This window comes from Oryctolagus cuniculus, chromosome 6 (genome assembly GCF_051225735.1).
Source record: "Oryctolagus cuniculus isolate XC-2025 breed Fujian yellow rabbit chromosome 6, ASM5122573v1, whole genome shotgun sequence".
NCBI lineage: Eukaryota > Metazoa > Chordata > Mammalia > Lagomorpha > Leporidae > Oryctolagus > Oryctolagus cuniculus.
In genome coordinates, this window is record NC_142872.1 from 31,689,530 (window position 1) to 31,710,048 (window position 20,519).

Below are 20,519 nucleotides of genomic sequence, written 5' to 3' on the forward strand. Positions count from 1 at the left end.
ACCGGGTCCCTCCTTTCTCTGCAGGCCAGGGGTTATCACCATGCAGGCATTGTCGGAAGAGGACCGGAGGCTCTGGATGGAAGCCATGGATGGCCGGGAACCCGTAAGTAACAATTCAGGGAAGCAGAGCGAGAATAAAGCTCCTGAATGGTTTGTTGCTTTCCCAGTGCCCTGAGTTTTTGCTGCTGTTCTAAAGCCAGGGGATCCTTAACACTGATACAGCAGAGGCAATTTTTGTGGGAATTAACATTGCATCTGTGAGCCTGTGCTTGCTGAGTGTTGGGCTCACAGTCCTAAGCCGCGGGTTCTGCTGGGTGCTACACCAGCACTCCCCACCTTGCAGAGGCAAGTGCAACAGCCCTTGGTCTCTTAAAGGTGCTGGAGTCCACTGTGGTTTACTGAATGCTTATAGATGTGTCCGTGAAACTGGGAAGGCGTTATCTCAACTCCATTTTAATGGGATAAACAGTCATAAAAGTATACAGTGATCTGGTTCTTATCATTACATTTTGGTTTAGCCTCCCATTGGCATAGTAACTCACACCCTTTTATAAGCAGTAGGCCTTTATCAGAGTGGAAGAAAGGAGAGAAGCCTGGTGGCGTGATCTGTGGTTGTTCTGTAGCTGGTGACGTAAAACTCAAATGACGACTTTGGGGAAGTCCCATGGTAGTCCTCCATCTTGGTGTCAAGGATCCCAACCTCAGTGTTCAGTCAGTTTCAAAGCTAGAAAAATCCCAAGAGTGCAGTCTCACCATGTCCTGTCAACAAATGATAAAAAGAATCCCCAGTCTAGGTTGCTATGTCATAGAGATGCCACACTGTAGTGGCTCAGGTGAGGTAGAAGTGTGTTTCTGTCTCAGAGCCTGGCAGTGGGCAACCTGCCACTAGGGTAATCCTGCCATCTCCAACCCATGGCTTCCCAGGTTGCCCCAGTCACTGCCATTTTCCAGCCAGAACATGGAGGTGAAAGCACCCAGGGCAAGCATAGAGAAAGGCCCGGAAGGTACACACATCACTTCTCTTGGTCCAGACATACTGATGTGGCCATGTCTGTCTGCAAATGAGGATGGAGAATCTAGACTGCAGATTGGCAGCCGTGAGTGCTGCCTGAGCCCCGGGCACATTAGTGATTTACAGAAGAAGTGAAAGGACAGTCTCTACCATCGTAGCAAAAGCTGAACCCATTTCTAGCCCTAGGTACATTTGGTTTCCATCTTACGTCTTGCCACCTGAGAATTCTCAGTTCATTCTTACAGTCCCGTCTCTGATTCTCTTGAAAGAGTTTTCAACCTAGAGGGGAGGAAATAGCCAGGAAGGAAACCATGCTTGGTTCGGGCGCAGAACTCACTGCCGTCGTCCCCACCCCCACCAGCCGGAGCTGGGACACGGCCTCGCCAGCTCTGTTTCGAGCCTTCCTTGCTTCGCACTCCTCTCTGCCCCTTGATGTTTGTTCCCAGTCTATGTATAATTGGTCTCTTACTGACCACTTCAGTTTCCCTGTAGACTAACATCTGGCCCCTACAGATGGAAAGCGTGCTGTTGAAAGAAACATCCCCCTGCCCCAGAACGTACACATTAAAACAAGTTTAAACACAAAATTATTCTGTTTCTAAACATGATATAAAATTATTTCCTCATAGGGACATATTGCTTGAATTAAACCCCATTCTTCCATGTGCTTTCTGGTGTCCCAAGGCGAGAGATCAGGACAGACGATGGTGACTGCGAAGTCGATGGTAATACTGGGCTGATGAATCCTGGCTCCCACTCCCGAGAGCCTCTAGGGAGCAGCACTGGCGCTGTTTGCCCAGTAGACAATTAGCAGCTCCAGTTTTAATCCCCATCTCCTGGAGTGGTCACATCTGTCCCTTTGGGAGTTTTGGCTTCCTCTAGTTCTTTCTCTGCCGGGTCTCAGAGCAGTTCTCTTATTGCAGAGAGCTCTCGTAGGGGTCCCTATCTTTTGCTTTTATATTTCTGTGTCAGGTGTCCTGTGTTAGATTGTTTAGTGTTGGATTTTTGTTTTGGCAGGGGGAGAGTTTTGGGGTCTGTCATTTTGTCCTGTAATGTTCAATATTGCCTTGGGGTGACTGGCTAAAAGCATTCCTAGATGAACCCCTACTGGTTGATTTGGCAGCATTGTAGTTAATCATTCAGCAAGTCATGGTTTTTTTTTTTTTTTTTTTTTTTTTTTTTTTTTTTTTTAAAGCACACAGTCACATTCTAGTCTAAATAAGTGTTGTAAGTCTTTTTGCTATTGATGAATGTATAAGGCAAGGAGAAATTAGAGTTGTGTTTCAGAAGTGAATATTGAGGATTTTGTCTTTGTCATGAATTTGAATTCTTTTTGTTCAGAAAAAGGAAACCCAACTGAAGCTTGCTTGAGAAAAACCCTGGACTTATTGGGCAGTGGGACTGAAAAGTATTTGGGTGTGATAGCTTCCAGCATGTCTTAATCTGGGAGTTTATGTAATGCACTTGGGTTGATTTTATGCTTTTGCGTTGGCTTCGTTTCCCAACATGTTCTTTCCAAAATAGAGTGGTGAGATGCTTCCTAACTCCTGCAGGCTTACCTCCTATTATTAAGTGCAAAGATTGGCAAACATTTTCTGCAATGAGCCAGATTGTATTTTAGGCTGTGTGGCCCTGTGGTCGCTATTGCAGTGCTGTAACTTTGCTGTTGTAGCTTGGAACCGACCATGGGCAGTATGTACGTGCCTGAGTACATCAGTGTTTTAGTAAAACTTTATTTGTAAAAACAGATGGCGGGCCGGGTTTGGGTCAAGGACCTTAGGTTGTTGATCTCTTTATTAGTGGAGAAAGACCTTTCGCACAATAATGCCAAAGAAGTTCCCTGTTTCAATTTGATTGGACTACCTACTTGGCCCAGATGGTGGGATAGATGAGTTGAGCAAACTTGATCCACCTGCCCTCTACATTGGAACCATTAAATGGTGAGGGACACTTGGCTTCCCCTGAGAAGAACCTTATATTTGGGAGGCGGGAGGCACGAGGTAGGCAAACACAGTTTCTCTTGACTCTGACTATATTCCATTAAATTTTATAGTCAAAGAGTTTGCTCTTTGGTGCTTGGCCAAGGGTGAAAAACCACAAGATTACCAATAACTTCATATTTAGAGTGAAACACTGAGTGCTTTTCCCTAGGACTGGGAACAAAACAACAGTGTTTGCTCTCACAGCATTTATTCATCATATTCCTGGAAGTCCTGGTCAGTGTGGCTGGGCAGTGGAGGATTGTAAAGCGCATACAGCTTGGGAATGAAGGTAGAAAGTTCCTCCTGTTTGCAGAGAGCATGATTGTCTATGTAGAAATCCCAAGGACTACACAAAAAACTTCTTAGAACCTGTAGGTGAGTTCAGCAAGGTCAGAGTATAAGAGATTAAAACACATTCCAGAATTAATCTTGCTTCTCTAAACTCGCCATAAACACATGGTGACCAAGGTTGAAAAGCTTAACACTATTCCTAGTCACCCTCCCCTAAAATGAAGTGCTTAGCTATAAATCTAATTAAGCATACAGAGCATCTATATGCTGGGCATCTATATGTTGAAAAAAACCAAAGAAGATGTAAATAAATGGAAAGACATACTGTGTACATGCGTGAGAAGACTCCACTTCTCCTGAAATTGACCTGTAGGTTTCATTTAATCCTTATCAAAATCCCAGCATATATTTTTATAGCTAGAGATAAGCTTATTCTAAAATTTATGTATAAAGGCACAGAAACTGAATAGCTAAAATTATTTTGAAAAAAATGAACTGGGAGCAATTGCTCTACCCTATTTTACGATTTCATTTATCATTAAAATAATCATGACTGTGGTATTGACAGAGAGATAGACACATAGATGAAGGGAACAGAATTAAGAATCCAGAAATGGATAAATACGCCCAACTGATTGTAGACAGAGGTACAAAGGTGGTTTGATGCAGGAAGGATAGTTTTTTTTTTTTTTTTTAACATAGAATGTATTTTAAACAATGGATATCCATAGGAAAAAAAGAACAAAAATTAATTCAAAATGCATCACAGATTTAAATGTAAAATGGTAAATCTTTTAGAAGAGTGTGTAGGAGAAAATTCTTGGGATCTAGGGCTATGTCAAGAGTTTTTGGAAATAACACCACAAGTATGACCTATATGATAAAAAGTGGATACATTTTTCTTCATCAAAGCTAAAAACCTGGGGTCAGTGCTGTGGCATAGCAGGTATAGCCACTCCCTGCAGTGCTGGCATCCTGTATGGGCGCCAGTTTGAGTCCTGGCTGCTCCACTTCCATCCAGCCCTCTGCTATGGCCTGGGAAAACAGTAGAAGATTGTGGGGAGCAACCGGACTAGACTAAGTTACTGGAATTAAGACTTATTCTATGCATCTGCTCTCCCACAATATGGCGCTGGGAGAGGAGAAAACAGCTTCTACACAGCTGCCTCCAGTTCAGCCAATAAGCTGTAGGACTTGCTCCTGATTGGAGGAGAGCAGCGTACTCGGCGTGTGGGCAGCCGAGTTGGGATTGGCAGAGGACGACTATAAAGGAGGAGAGAGACGGCATGCACCAGGAACATCTAAGGGGAACACCTGTGCAGCCCCCGAGAGAGCCGGCCGGCGGTGTGCCGCTCCCCTGCGGAAGTGGGGAATGTGGCCAGGGGGAACTGCCCTTCCACGGAGGTGGAAGGGACAGTAGCCAACCCGGGAAGAACCAGCAGCAAACCCGGGGAGGGCCGAGCAGACGAAAGAACAGCGCAGGGTCCTGTGTCGTTCCTCCACGAAGAGGGGGAGCGACAGAAGATGGTCCAAGTTCTTGGGCACCTGGAAGAAGCTCCTGGTTCCTGGCTTTAGATCAGCCCAGCTCCAGCCATCGTGGCCATTTGGGGAGTGACCCAGTAGCTGGAATACCTCTCTCTCTCTCTCTCTCTCTCTCTCTCTCTCTCTCTCTCTGTTTCGGCCTCTCTAACTCTTCCTTTTAAATAAGTAAATAAATACTTAAAAAAAAAAACTAAAAACCTTAGCTTTGTCTGAAAAAGACCTTGTTAAGAGGATGAAAAGCATAAATCTGAAAAGGGACTTATATCTAGAATCTAGAAAGTAGTCTCAATGGTTAAAGATAAACAGTTTTAAAATAATGGGCTAAACAGATGAACAGTCATTAAACCAGTGACAGTGTACAGATGACAAAAAAGCATGTGAAAAGATGTTCAGTGTCACTACCTTTAGGGAAATGCAAGTTAAAACCCCAGTGGGCCATTGCTATACTCCAGTGACTATGGTTAAAAAAGTAAAAATACCAAGTGCTAGTGCAGATGCATGAAGAGGGGCTTAGTCACTGCTGATGAGAATGTAAAATGACACAACCACTCTGGGATGTCATGTGGCAGTTTCTTATGAAACTGAATATGCATCTGTCATATGACCCAGCTGTCTAAGCATGCAACCTAGAGAAGTGAACCGTTATGTTCACACAAAAACCGGAGCACAAATGTTCATAGCAGCTTTATCCATAATAGCTCCAAACTGGAGACAACTTACGTGGCTTTGATGGGTGAACGGGTAAACTGGTACATCCTTGCAGTGGGTTACTACTGTGCAAGAGAAGGAAATGAACTGTGGGATACACCAGCTGTGTGCTTCTCAAGGGCATTATGCTGGGTGAAAAGGCAGTCTGAGAAGGGTCTATAACGTGTGCTTTGATTTTGTAACATCCTGGAAATGACAACTGTAACAAAGGAGAACACAGAAGAGCTGGCACTAGGAAGCTCTTTATAGTGGTGCAGTAGTGTTATTGTGGTGGTGAATACATGAAACTATGTCAAAGTTTATGAGTGCTTCTGCAGATACATGCACATACACACACATGCACAAATAACTGCACACAAAAACTGGTGAAAATTTGAACAGAGTGTGTAGCGCAATGAATAATGTTGTGCCAGTGATGATTTTCTGGTTTTGCTGCTATGCTGTAAGAGGTAATCACTGGGGGAAGCTGGGGAGAGGAGTCATGGGATAACACTCTACTATTTGTCAGATTTCCTGAGAATCTGTAAGTACTTTTAAAAAAAGGATTTTCAAGACAGCAAGAGATTTTCCGTGTCCTGGTTCATACCCCAAATGTCTGAAGCACACAGGGATGAGCCAGGTTGAAACTAGGAGCCTGGAACTCAATCTGGGTCTCCCAAGTGAGTGGCAGGGACCCACGTACTTGAGCCGTCGCTTGATGCCTCCCAGGGTGCACTTCAGCAGGAGGCTGGCATGGCCAGGACTTGAAGCAGGGAGATGTCTTAACCTCTACATGAAATTCCTGCCCCTGTAAGCTTTGTTTTATTTATTTATTTTTTTTAATTTTAAGCTGACAAAGCTAGTCAGTCAAATAAAGCTGTGAAATGATTCTGTTGACTTCCCTTCACTTTCTCCTAAGTCTGGATTGACAGACAGTTGAGTCACATCACAGCCCCGTAGGCTCTCGTTCTATTCTTCCGTGGCTCTTATGTAAGGCTTGGGAGCAGATGACATTCCATGTTACATTGGACACAGAAGCCTTAGTTCAAGATGTATAACTACTGCAGCTCAGAGACATTTCATAGACAGAAAATTTCCTTTGCTCAGTTTCTAATAAGCAAAGTTGCCTCTGCTTCCTGCTTTGCATACTGCTGGTGAGAGGTTTACCGGCAAGAGGAGAGAGTCCCTACAAGCCCACCCTCATTGCCAGCCCTGCACAGCCAGCCTCAGGCATCTCTTGCCCCTGTACTCAGGAAGCTCAGGAAGGCAGTGCCACTCAGGGAGTGCTCTGGAGCCCAAGGGCTTGGAGCAGCCTCTTTAAATCGTGTCCCTGCCATAGCCCTCTAGTAGTGGTTGGCTATGCCTGTCTGCAACTACACGTATCACCTCTTCTCTTTAGAAGTGTTCATCCTCCTTCACATCCCAGGGAATCCTTAGTAAAATGAAATGTATCTCCACTCTGAGCCAGTGCTTAAATTCTCTTTTGACAACTAGAAGATTTAAAGGTTGGCAGATGCTGAAATTATGTGGAATTAGATGAACAAGATAAAAAAAAAATAAGGTGGTGTGGCATCTGTGTGTTAGCATGAAACTCATGAAATAGGTACTTTTGTCTGTCAGAAACGGCAGATGTTGGCCATTACATGTCTTAGCAACATTGCTGGGGGGCAGAAAGGAGCTCACGCACAGGCCAGCGTCAGCATTATCTGGGAAAGAGGGAGCACTGCCTACCAGGGCGTGTGTGGCTGCTCTTGGGTAGAGAGTCCGGATTTCCTGGCATCCAGCTCTGCACCCTGGTTATTGCATACCCCCATGGCTGCATTATGAGGAAGCCATAGGTCAGTGGTATTTGCCCTCTCTTTTCAGCAAAGTTACTGTTGTGGCTACTGGAGTAGAAGGACAGAACAAAGAAGGGAGACTAAGGAGAAACCATTCCTCCCAGGAAGACATAGTGCTGCTTCCTTGCACTCAAGTCCATTTCCAGGAGATCTTGTTTAGTGCTTGTGGACGTGGAGCCTGTCATCTTTCTCTCCTGTGCCCGAGCTCCAGCTCCCTAGCTTCTCAAGGACTGGTAAATAGGCAGTGGCTTTGCATGTCACACTCTATATGTGAGGTCTGAAAGAGTGACCTGTTAGGAGTATTTAGGGGAGAAAGTCTGCGGGGTGATCATCCAGGTGTGCCCTTGGGATCAGGGGCAGGGTGCCATGGTAAAGAACGTGGTCTCCCACCATGTGAGTTCACACCCTTGCTCGCTGTTTCTCTAACACTGCTGGCCTCTCTGCTTCTCCTGCAAAATGGGGTGCTGATAGCACCTGCCTCGTAAGAAGTTTTGTGAGGATCGTCCTCCAGATGAACACCCGTCTGTGGAGAAGTAATCATTAAACCTTAGCCGTGACTCTCTTCTATTTGGAGAGGAAGCATGGCTACTGGGATTCCTGGGTTCCCTTGTTTAGTTCTTGGCTCATTTGGACAACTCATCTGAAGCCGTCTTGTCCCAGTGCACCAGAGTGCAGGCCTGGGGCTGCTTTCACTCTTGTGGAGAGGGTGAATTCCTGTAACAGTCCGCCTGCGCCCCCAGGACGTGGCTGGAGGACTAGGAGGTCATCTTCAGTCTCCTGAGCTGTGGTGCAGCTCAGCCTGGTGGTTCCGAATCCCAGGTGGTTGCAAAGCTCAGCTCGCTGATCTCTTGCTGATGCTCAGAATGTCTTTCCTTGGTGAAAGAAGTGAGGGGAGAGGTACGGGTGGTTCAGAAGGCGAGGGGAACAGTTGATAAGCTCCGGTGTGATGATGCAAGCCCTGCCCCCTTCTGGGTGGCACCTTGGTTTGGAAGTGTGTTGTAAAGCTCGTTTTTTAGATGGCGTGTGCTGGGGATCGGTGCAGAATCTGGAAGTGCTTCCTGTTGACCCACATCCCACCTCCACCCGCCCCAAGCTCCTGAGAAATTGCCCTGTGCCTCTGTATTATTTTGTCTGTGTATCTTTTTATCTTACTGGATCAAGAAGCCAGTCACAGGCTTCACCTTCGTGTCATGTGAGTGTTTTATGTAGATGGAATTCATAATAGGTGCATATTATATCCCATCAGTGTGCCAGTGTGCCCAGGCCTTAGAAGAAATGGAATAACGCTCATTTATCTCCTTGTTCCCTTGGTGAGGTTGTTCGAAACAATTTCTTGGGGAAATCAAAGCATATTTAATTAACCAGCCTGAGCTCCAAGGCCAGATAAAAGAGGAGGCGATCAAGTGAAATTGTTTCATGGTAGAGAATGATGAAATTCTTCTAAGAAATGGAATAGCCAAAGACCTTTATGTGTACGTGACTTATCTAACATGCTTATGGCACTTACTTGGCACGTGTGCATTCTCCTTTCAACATTTAACAAATATTTATAGGTTATCTAGCAATAGTTTTGATTAAAGATACCAAAATGAAGATGGACCCCATTAATGGAGGTTTCTGTGGTTTTCCTGCTGTTTCCCCATTGCCTGGCTCGGTGGCTGGGGCAGAGTCAGGGTTCAGCGATGGTTGCTGAATGACTGGAGTCTGATACTACAGGGAAGTGTTGGGGCCTGGCTGAGGTGGTTTGCTTAGGGAATAGGATTATCTCCGCTACCTGAGGTTTTGTGGGTAAATCTGAAGTTTTCTGAGTTCCTTGATTTTGTTGTTCACTTAAGCGCAGATCTGCCTGCTTGTCCCAGACTTCAGCTGAGTGGTACCGATGTGTGTGTGTGTGTGTGTGTGCGCGCGCGTGTGTGTGTACCATGGTAAAGCCTTGAGACTAATTTTCAGAATAATGCTTTTAAGTGCATAAAATAGAAAATGGTTTACAAAGAAAAATATATAGAAATACAGTCACCTTAATGTTAAAAGCATTGGTCATATCACAAATGCATGCTGCTTATTACCACATTAAATAATCAGGAGTTATCACACTTGCTTCTGTACCTTTAGATTCTTGAGGCTGTGTGTGACAGCACTGGCATTATGTAGAAATAGCTGGGATCTTGGTTGGTGGCCCACATTCATATCCGGATCACACACTCCATTTTGGTCACAAGTTAATGAAAATAAAAGTGTCCCCCCCAACCCACCACTGTCCAAGGTCTTGGGCTCCTGTCTTCCTTTTGTACAGCCCCTTTCTCCATTTCTTTGCAAAGATATTTTGACCGTCTGACTCCCAGACTTTTCTCAGCTTGTGACTGTACATTGGTTAGTGTGCTGAATGGAAAAGTACTGTCCATCTGCTTGCCTGTGGTCTCTAAGAGGACAGGGGCGTCCTGAGTCCTTTTGCTGTGTTTTGTTTGTGGCTTTGGTGCCTTGTGTCTGGCACGGAGTAGGTGTTGAGTGCATAGTGTCCAATCATTAGATGAATGAATGTGAGAAATACAAAAGTGGAGTTGGTTTGCTGGGACGTGTTCTTGACTAAGGCTGCATCCACGGGGTCCCCCACTGTCTTAGTCATTCCATGGCCTCATAAACAACAGATGTTTATTTCTTGCTCAGTTCTGGAGGCTGCTAAGTACAAGACCAAGGCGGCAGCAGATTTGGAGTTTGGCAAGGGCTTATTTCCTGGTTCATGCGTGGCACCTTCCTGTTGTGTGCTCCAATGATAGAAGGGACAGGCAGCTCTCCTTCATTTATTTATTTATTGTTCATTTTATTTGAAAGAGGTTTTCCATTTGTTAGTTTATTTGCTGAATGCCCACAATAGCTGATGCTGGGTCAGGCTGGAGCTGGGAGTCTGGAACTCAGTCTGGATCTCCCAGGTGGGTGGCCGGGACCCGAGTATTTGAGCCATCACTGCTGTCTCCCAGGGCTCACGATAGCAGGAAGCTAAATTAGAAGCAGAGGAGCTAGGACTTGAACCAAATGTTCAGATGTGGAAGTCCTGTGCTGCACTTCAATCATGGTGCAAAATGCCCATCCTCTTTTCATTTATTTATGCTTATTGGCAGTTTCTTTTATGAGGACACTAATCCTGTTTGTGAGGATAGAGCCCCCTTGAAGGACCTTCTGCCTTCACATTGGTGATTATGTCATCCTGGGAACTGGAAGGGGGTGTGCGTTCAGTCTGATACCCCCTTGCCTCTATGGTGTTGACAAATCTGTCGAATATTCTCACTTCTTCGTTTATTTTATAACCATCTTTAGTGGTTTCTTCACGCCTCCGATTGTTGTTGACTTCATCTTCACACTGTTAACTTTAAATTTTAAGCCACTCTTAGTTTAATTGCATTACTTCCTGGAGTGTTGTCATTACTTTTGTCTATTGTTTTAGCTTAACCTTTAGGAAGTAGCATTGGTTGTGAGGGAGACTTTAAGCCTTCAGTTCTGAATTACTGAAATTTTCAATTAGTGTGTGCAAATGTTGCCAGTACATAAGCCATAACTGAGGAGTCCCTGTGCTTCACATTTATTCTTCCAAACATCTCTTGCTTTTTCTTCGTCTTTGGCATTGTCTTAGAAGTGTGTGGGCCTGTCCTCCCAGACTGTAATGTAAGAAGTCCTCCCCTAGAGTTAAATAATCCAGAGATTATTCTGTGTGCTTATGTCTATGCATGTGCATCTAGAAACAAATTCCTGTTTCAGAGAATTTTTGACATAATGTATCTGTAAAATAGATTATTAAACTTTCTTCTTTCTTTGACATTTTGGTTCACTTTCCAGCTTTTTATTGCATTGTTACAAATGGTGATGTGAAGAAATCTTTGCATTTCATTGTTTACTGTTTAAGTATTTCTCCAAGATGCACCTCAAGTGGAATTGCTAAGTGGGATAAAATGTCCTTCTAATATATTAAAAGATGTGGGTATTGTCAAGTTACTTCTCCATAAAAAGTGTCACATTTTACTCCTTCCAGTCGCTTGGGGAGGGTGCTGCTGTCTCCACACCTTTGCCTTGCTGACTGTTATGATACCTCATGTGTGCGTGTGTGTGTGTGTGTGTGTGTGTGTGTGGGAGTGGGAGGACGGGGCTCTACTGGTGGAAACTGTCTTGTTTTTGCTTTGATTTTTGAAATGACTAGCGAGATTGGCTATCTTTTCTCTTGTTGATGGGCCATTTATATTTCTGCTTTCTCACAGAAAAGTGCTCGGGGAAAGGTCTAGCACAGGATTGATGCTATCGAAAGCCTTGTTCTTCCTTTCCAAATTTCTGGCCTTGTGATTACACCGATCGTTCTCAGCTTTGCCTTCAGAAAGCTGAGGTGCAGACCTGGCTTTTCCTAGTGTTCTTTCCTTAACTGACAGGACTTTGCCCATTAGGCCTCTCTGGCATGTCTGTTTCTAGCAGCCTACTCTGGCTGCCCAGGTATGGAGTGGTGACTAACCAGCTGGTGTGCCCTCTTGTTCTCTCCCCGGAGCTGTCGCACCTCTGGTCCACCAGGGGCACCTGTGGATCCCCCTGCACCTCTTACCTTGGACCACAGCAGTCAGGAACCTGTCAGACTCCCCCAGGTGCTACCAAGCCCTTTACAGTGCCACGTACAAAATACTCCACCCTTTCTCAGGGAGCCATAGGAGCTGCCATTGCTAATGACTGCAGGAGCGCTCAGGCCTGAGCTGCATGGGGCTCTCCACCTGGCTGATGCGTGCCCTTCCAGCCCTCCTGCATGGAGTCTGTCTCAGAGACGAGATGCACGCCCCTCACTGCCTGCTGTGCCTGTCCTGGAGGATGGTCACTGTTCTGCCTGCTTCTGGTGTTATCAGCCTGCTGCAAAGTTGTGTTTTCTGCAAGTTCCTTCCTCCGTGTTTATGCCCCGCGTTAACTACTGCACAGCCAACCTCCCCCGGGCGGCTGGCGTGAGCAACCGCGGGACTCTGTAGTCTGCTAACCCCACTTCCTCAATTGAGTCAGATTTTAAGGCCACACTGAGAGAGCCCTGTTTCGTTTCCTCCATCTGGAAGATGACATTTTGTCAAGTCAGAAATTTAGCAGAGGTTCTGTGTGTGTGTGTGTGTGTGTGTGTTTGTTCATTTTTAAACTTGCATTTGGAGATCTTTTCAGAATGAGAAAAATGTTGAGAATTCCAGAGGACTCTTCACCCAGACACCGTCAGTGTTAATGTTTAACCTAACCCCCCACACAATAATTATCAAACCAAGTCAGTAACCTGGATACAGTATTCTCTGTTTGACAGTTTTCAGGTTTGGTCAGTTGTCCCACATTTCTCCTTGTCCAGGGTAAAATCCTGGCTTATACATGACCTTTACTGTCACACCTCCTGCATCTCTTTTAACCTGAAGCAGTTAGAGGCAGGATCGTTAAAGGGGCATCACTATGCCCTTCTTGTCTTGCAGAGTATTTGGGGACGGTTTTCACTGCCCTTCCCCTGTTCATTTCTACAGTTAAACCACTCAGGCTTCTGTCTGGATCTTCTTCCAGAGGCTCTATGATATATATTCAGTCTCAGGATTGCAGCTTCCTTGTAATTTCTTTCGAGAAGTTTGTCTTCTACCGTATCTTCTCACACCATGTATTGAGAGAGAGAGAGAGGAACTCAGACGTGCTCCCATCTGCTGATTCACTCCCCCGGTGCCCGCAGTGGCTGTGGGTGGGATGGGTTGAAGCTGGGAGCCAGGAACTCAAGCCAGGACTGCTAGGTGGGTGGCAGGAATCCAGTTACTTAGCCATCATTGCTGCCTCCCAGGGTCTGCTGTAGCAGAAAGCTCGGGTTGGAGCTGGGGCCAGGTCTGGAATGCAGCTATTCTGATGTGGAATGCAGATGTGTTTGCTGTTGACTGATTGCCCACCTTGGTTTACTGTGTTTATCATCTGTGGTGTGATTGTTGGTTTAAAGTCACTCGAGGCCATGTGATCTGGACAGAAATTGTGAGGCATGAGCCGCGCTCAGCCACCCAAGCAGCAGTATCAGTTATTGTTGGCCCTCTCTCAGCTATTATGGTAGTGATTCATAGGAGTGCAAATTATGATGAATTTTTTTCTGTTTCTTTGTGTGTGTGTGTATAGAATTTCTGGAAGAACGATATTTCTTTTCTTTTAAGATTTATTTATTTATTTATTTGAAAGGCAGAGTTACCAAGAGGGAGGAAGAGAGCGAGAACCAGACATGACGTCTTGCATCTACTGATTCACTCTCCCCAGATGGCCACGACAGCTGGTCCTGGGCCAGGCCGAAGCCAGGAGAGCTTCACCCGGTCTCCTATATAGCTGTGGCAGGGACCTTCCCAGGCCATTAGCAGGGAGCTGGCTGGGAAGTGGAGCAGCTGGGACTTGAGGTGGTCCCATATGGGATACTGGCTTCACAGGAGGTGATGTAAGCCACTGTGCCACAATGCCGGCCCCCAAGAAAGATCTTTGAGGAGTGATTTTGTTCATCTGAAGAACGACTGAGCTGGCCCTTGTGTCCATGTGCTCAGCTTTCTCTTAAACTCTGAAAATCACAAGGTGGTAATCTTTGTTATTGAATCAAAAGATGATGTTTAAAGAAACACATTGACGGAGTGACCTGGCAGCAGTTTGAGAACTAGAAAATCTCTGAATTAGGTTGCCTGCTTTGGGAGGTGTGGAACAAGATAGGCAGTTTTGAAAAATCATTTTTGGGTTTGCTGAGTTGGGCTCAAGTGTGGTCAGGTCTGGAGGGCTCCTCGTGCCGGTGTTGCCACGTTCTCTTCAGTTGTGTTCCAAGAATGCTGCTTCAGGGCCCTGGGAGAAAACACCAGGACAAGTAAACACATCCTAAAAGCACAGCCATTCTCTAGCATGGTTTAAAATGTTTGCCTTCTGGGTACCCGGAAAACAGTGCCGACGTGCGGTCCAGTGGTCATGGCCCACGGCAGAGCAGGAGGCAGCCGCCCTGGCCAGCCCTGGCCACCCCTAACCAGCCCTGGCCAGCCCCGGCCAGACCCGGCCAGCTCTGGCCAGCTGCTGGAGCTGCCTCGCGCTGTGTGGTCTTGACCCCGTTCCCAGGAAGGCCGGGTCCCCCAACTCTTTACCTCTTTATTTTTGAAAGCAAAAAAAGAGAAGGAGCCAGGGAAACCAGAAACCGAGCTAAGATTCTTCAGGGTAGAAATTTGGCCTCTTGGAGTCAGTCATTGCTCATTAGTTTTGTTTTCACCATAAATTTAAAGAAAGGTTTACCAGTCAGACTAAGAAAACCAACATTCGTGGGGGGAACTGGTGTGGGCATTTTTTCCTTTCTTTGCGGTGGTGGTGGTGGTGCTGGTACCTACTATTGAAATGTGTGGAGGTACTTTTTAAAAAACTTTCTCTCTTGAAACTGCTGAGCTGAGCTGAGCCTCTTCTCTCTTACAGTGGTGGTGGCTGTGCCAGACGTTTGGATGGGTAATCATACTCTGCCTTGGCCCCTTCTCCGCCTCCCAGAGCTCTGGGTGCTGTGGGTCATCCCAGAAAGAGGTCGGCTTTTGTGATCGGAGTGGATTATGGCTTTTGTGTCTTTCCTGTCACCTCCGTAGCAGCGTGGCGCTTCGTTGAGTGCCGTGAAACCAGAGGAGCCCTTGTTGAATTAACTTGGAGGCAGCAAGTTGAATGGGGTTCTGTTCTCTATTCTGTAATTGAGTTCATTGGCTGCATGTCCTGGGCTCTGGTCCTTCTTAGGCTGCTCTAAACAGAAATCCACGGAGGCATGGATCTTGACGTTCTGATTCATGATACTGTCAGCACCTGGAGTAGCCGCTGGCCAAATCATTGAATAGTGTTGATTGAGAGTCTATTTTTAGATGAATGAAAGAATGGATAAAAAAAAAAAAAAAGAACCCAAAGGCATGTTGGTTTTTTAGTTGCAGGTTTTGAACTTACTACATGACTTCTATGCTGCTCATATGCCTTCTCTGTTTCTTTCTTATTTATTTATTTATTTATTTATTTATTTTTTGACAGGCAGAGTGGACAGTAAGAGAGAGAGACAGAGAGAAAGGTCTTCCTTTGCTGTTGGTTCACCCTCCAATGGCCGCCACGGCCAGTGCACCACGCTGATCCGAAGGCAGGAGCCAGGTGCTTCTCCTGGTCTCCCATGGGGTGCAGGGCCCAAGCACCTGGGCCATCCTCCACTGCACTCCTGGGCCACAGCAGAGAGCTGGCCTGGAAGAGGGGCAACCGGGACAGAATCCGGCGCCCCGACTGGGACTAGAACCCGGTGTGCTGGTGCCGCAAGGCGGAGGATTAGCCTAGTGAGCCGCGGCGCCGGCCTTCTCTGTTTCTTAATAATGATTGGGATATGGTAGACAGCAGGGTGCTGGCCAGAGCAGCACTCAGATGAGAAGACTACTTGGGGCCCATGGCTAGCTTTAGCACCAACAGTAAATTTAGGATGCGGGGAGTGTGTGTGTGTAGATAATAGGAATTGTACCTGTCCGTATGTTCTTATGCAGCAAGGATATATTTTAAACAATTTCTGTCCATCTGCTAGCTTTTTGAATTTATGAAGAATACACAATTGTGCTCAGAGTTCATGTTCCTGGTGTCTCGGTGGGCATGTAACAGAAAGTGTGATCACCAGCACCCTCGTGGCCGTGCTGAATTAGAGGCTAATGGTTGGCAAAGACTGACCTTCACCTTCCATGCCCTTAGCGCTTTGTTTAAACTGTTAAAAATATAGACCTGAAAGACTGTGTGTTTGCACACACACCTGCAGGTAAGCAGGTACCACGGAGCAGCTGGCAGTAGTCACTGTTACAGCACTGTACATGAGTTTCACTCTGTATGCAAGCAGATTCCTTTTGTCTTGCTTAACTCCACTGTGGTAGTAGCCGGGTTAAATGCATGGACTTTGGAGTCAGCTATCTTGAGTTTAAAGGGATTCAAGCTCTGCTGTCAAAACAATTTAGAGTTTGAGCTCAGTTTACATGGCTGTAAAATGGGGAGAGTAACAGTACTTGGGTGCTTTGAGGAGACAACACAGTGTTTCACCTAAGTTCAATTACTGTTAACTTTCAGGTTTTCTGTTTACCTGCGTATACTTCACATCATTGTTTGGAGAGGGATAAAGTGTATCTTGAGTGTCCTGGCTGTCTTCTGGGCTAGTTTTACTTTGGCTTTAAAGACTTGTTTGTTTGAAACGCCGAGCAACAGGGAGAGAGAGAAGGGAGATCTCTCACACTGGTTCACTCCCCAGATGTCAGCAGCAGCTGGGACTGAGCCAGGTTTGCCATGTGGGTGGGAGGGGCCCAGAGGCTCGAGGCTTCATTGTGGCCTCCCAGAGGAAGCTGGAGCTGGGAGTGCGGTCAGAGCTCAAACCCAGGTACCCTGAAATGGAAAGTGGGTACCTTCAGTGGCATTTTTTTTAATTTATTTTTTATTATTATTATTATTTTTGACAGGCAGAGTGGACAGTGAGAGAGACAGAGAGAAAGGTCTTCCTTTGCCGTTGGTTCACCCTCCAATGGCCGCCGCGGCCGGCGCGCTGTGGCCGGCACACCGCGCTGATCCAATGGCAGGAGCCAGGTACTTCTCCTGGTCTCCCATGGGGTGAAGGGCCCAAGCACTTGGGCCATCCTCCACTGCACTTCCCTGGCCACAGCAGAGAGCTGGCCTGGAAGAGGGGCAACTGGGACAGAATCCGGCGCCCCAACCGGGACTAGAACCCGGTGTGCCGGCGCCGCTAGGCGGAGGATTAGCCTAGTGAGCCGCGGCGCCGGCCCCTTCAGTGGCATTTTAACTGCTATGCCAAAAACCTACTCCTTGAGCTACCTTTTAAAGATAGAATCAATGTGCTATATTTCCTTTTTCCTGAAAAACACTGTTCCTTTTGATTCTATTTTTAGTTCAGACAAATCTCCATAAAGGTAATTCTTTCATTCTTTCCCCATTATTTTCCATTATTAGTATCAAAATACCATTGCCACTGACACCCAATCTGAGTCAGTTGCCGAGAATAGCAACTTCATGGTTATATGAAGGTCTGTGACTCTGTCCTTGTTTTAGTTCAGTTTATTTCAAGCTGAATTATGGTAAAGACCAACTTAGATTGTAGAGGGCCCTCTTCAAATCAATATGCACCGCGGGGGGGGGGGGTACCTGAGTTACAGTAAGAAAGCTGTTCAGAACTGTGGGCTGGGTCCCGTGGCAGGATGGTGTCTCTTTAGGAAAACCGTGCTGTACTTAGACCGAGACATCCCTATGGTATGTTTCTTGTGAAGTAGTTTCCTCAGTGGTAGATATCTGGAAAGAGAAAAGCGACTTGGGCTAACACGACCACTGTCTTTGAGAAAGCTGTGGAAATGTAAAATGAGTAGAGGGAAAGTACTGTCTTACACGGCTGCACGCAGGCCCTCGCACCTCTGGCACCTCTGTGTGTTGCGTGGGGTAGCAGGAGGATGAGCTGGGCCCCAGGCTGGGTGGCTGTGATCTATTTTACCACAACCTAATCGAATCAGCTAGCTGTGGACTTGGGAGCCAGTTGGCTAGCCTTCAGGGCTTGGTTACAGTAGAGTGTGAGTGTGTCAATCTTTAGGATCTAACCAGTCTTAAAGGGTCCTTGCATCCCCGAGATGTGCACCCAGATCTTCTGATTGAACAGCCAGTGAAGAACCAGCCCTCCGAGGAGCCGAGAGTCCTGCCTCAGGTGTCCCCGGCTGCTTTGGCTGTTCCTTTGGGGAGTTCCTCCACATTTTTTGATTCATAGATGACTGAGAGAAATACATGGAAGTATGGCTGGGTAGCTCCTGCTCTAACAAATGACTGAACTGGCTGCCTCATGGTAATGAAAGTGTTTTCCGTCACAGCACTGGAGCCCACGGGTCCCACATCAAGGTGTGGCCAGGGCTGTGCTCTAGGGAAGAATCCTTCTTCTCTCTACAGCTTCTGGTGGCTCCAGGCATCCCTTGCTGTGCCTGCATCACTCTAGTCTCTGCTCTGTCTTCACCTTGGCCTTCCTTCTTCCTGATTGTCTTCTGTTTCTTATTGGGACCTTGTCGGTGGATTTGGGGCGTAGCCAGGTAATCCAGGATACTCTTGTCTCCAGATCCTTAACTTGATTGTGTCCTTTTTCCAAATAAGGTCACGTGATATTGTGGGCAGCCATTCACCTCGCCAGAATGAGGGGCGTCCTTCCACGGTCTCTGTGTTTAGAGGTGGCATATACCATCTTTGGGAGGTGCCTCTGCTTGGGGAGGTTTCTCTTCTGTCTCTGCTTAGTTTCTTTGTCTAAGTTGAATCTGTTTTGGTGTTTACCTGGAAGTGAGTTTCTCATTCCCCTTTAACACTCCAAGGGCCGGGTGGCTACAAGCAGAGGAAAGCTTTGATTTTTTGGGACAAGTAGTAGAGTAGGAAGAACTGTTGTTAGAAAAGTAAAAAGTTTTTTTTTTTTTTTTTTTAGTGGATCCTGACTCTGTTTTACAGATTGTTCTTGTGTCATTCAAAGGCAGAAACGTGCTCCTAGGACCCGCAGTCATTGCTGGATCCCCATACCATTGACAGGTGTGTGTGTGTGTGTTTGTGTGTGTGTTTAGTAGCTCAAGTGTACTTTTTTTTGTTTTGAAGGTGGCGCTAGCCACAGTGCCATGGAGAAGAGGTAGCTCGCTACACTTTCCCCCAGGCTGTACATTTAGTTCGTGCTGTGGTCTAAGTTGAGAAAATGAACGCCCCACACCAGTCAGAGTTTCCCTCGCTGGATTCACATGGACACTCACATTCATCAACACACAAGAAGGTGTGAGTTGCTCTTCATAGCTTGAAGCCTCTGGAATTCACTTCACTGAGCATTTATTGAGGATAGACCATGCACCAGCCACCACGTAAGTGCAGAGTTAACAAGCAAACCAGTTAGGTGACTGTACTGGAACTACAAATAGCTCCCTTCTCCCTTCTCCTCGCTCAGGGCTGAGCACGGCGTGGTTAGTTGTTTCGTGCTGAACAACTTGTTGTAAAAACGATTGTGCAGAAAGGTCTTTGTGCACCATGTGTGCACAGATGTGGTCCTTCATTGTCTGTCTTCTCCTCCTAGGTTTGGAGCCAGGCTGTTCACTAGTCTGTTTTCATCACTGCTTGTTTCACTGCCTCCTTCCTTTCTAACTGGTTGGCTCTTTAAGCCCTGAACCAGAGAACATTGTGTATGTATCACACTAGTTCACCACTTCAGGGCTTGCCAAAATAAAGGTAGCAATCTTGTATGAATGGACAAGATTCTAAGAGCTTTTGTTATCTCTTGAGTTTGGTGAGATAGGACTTATGGGATGCCAATTGACAAAAGACAACCCCAAAGAGGTGTTTTGTTTTTTTTTTTTTTTTTTTTTTTAAAGACTTATTTACTAATTTGAAGGGCACGGTTACAGAGAGAAAGAGAGAGCTTCCATCTGCTGGTTCATTCTCCAAATGGCTGCAAGAACTGGGCCAGGCCAAAGCCAGGAGGCAGGAGCTTCTTCCTGGTCTCTCACAAGGGTGGCAGGGGCCCAAGTATTTGAGTCATCTTCCACTGCTTTCCCAGGCACATTAGCAGGGAGCTGGATCAGAAGTAGAGCAGCTGGGACATGAACCGCCACCCATATGGGATGCTGGCATCCTAGGCGGCAAGTTTACCTGCTACACCATAGCACCAGACTCCCAAAAGAGTTTTATTGTCCTTTTTTCCCATATTCTAAGATACAATGACTAGCTTTTATCTCTGCCTGAAGGTAAGCTTCCACCATCTCCTGGGGATAGAGCTGTGTCACTTGGATACCAGGGGTGCTTCCTCTAGAACTTGGTTGGTGAAGTGCCTAGTGCCTTTTTTTTTTTTTTAATAAGCAAGGATTTTGAAAATACTGCATGGTGTAATCTCACAGCCCCCTCTGGAAAAGAGTATCCATACTCTGGGGAAGATGGTTAAAGACCATTAGACAACCATCAAGATATGTTTATCCGACTCTTTCTATGAAATAGAGGCATGTTAGGGCCCATGCATGGGTTTTTTCTGAGGATTTATTACAGTGTTCAGCCAATTTAGGGCCCACGTCAGCCTGTGCTTTTTCTCTCTGCTGCTGTGGTCAGAGTTTGGGCTGGGCCTGTGTCAATCCCCTTGGCTTCTGGTACAGTCCCTTTGTTCTTGCCGTT

General features: G+C 46.3%; 1 protein-coding gene across 14 annotated transcripts in view; it reads left to right on the forward strand.

The window, feature by feature from the left end:
- ARHGAP26 (Rho GTPase activating protein 26) overlaps window positions 1–20,519 on the forward strand; it is a 448,382-nt gene that overhangs the window by 172,618 nt on the left and 255,245 nt on the right. For all 14 annotated transcript variants that reach the window (XR_016236253.1, XR_016236252.1, XM_089336015.1 and 11 more), the window contains one exon: window positions 25–103. Coding sequence is in view for 12 of the 14 variants with exons in the window: in XM_089336015.1 (XP_089192141.1) it covers window positions 25–103 (79 nt within the window). In the remaining 2 variants the exon portion in view is untranslated. The remainder of the gene's footprint in view (window positions 1–24; window positions 104–20,519) is intronic.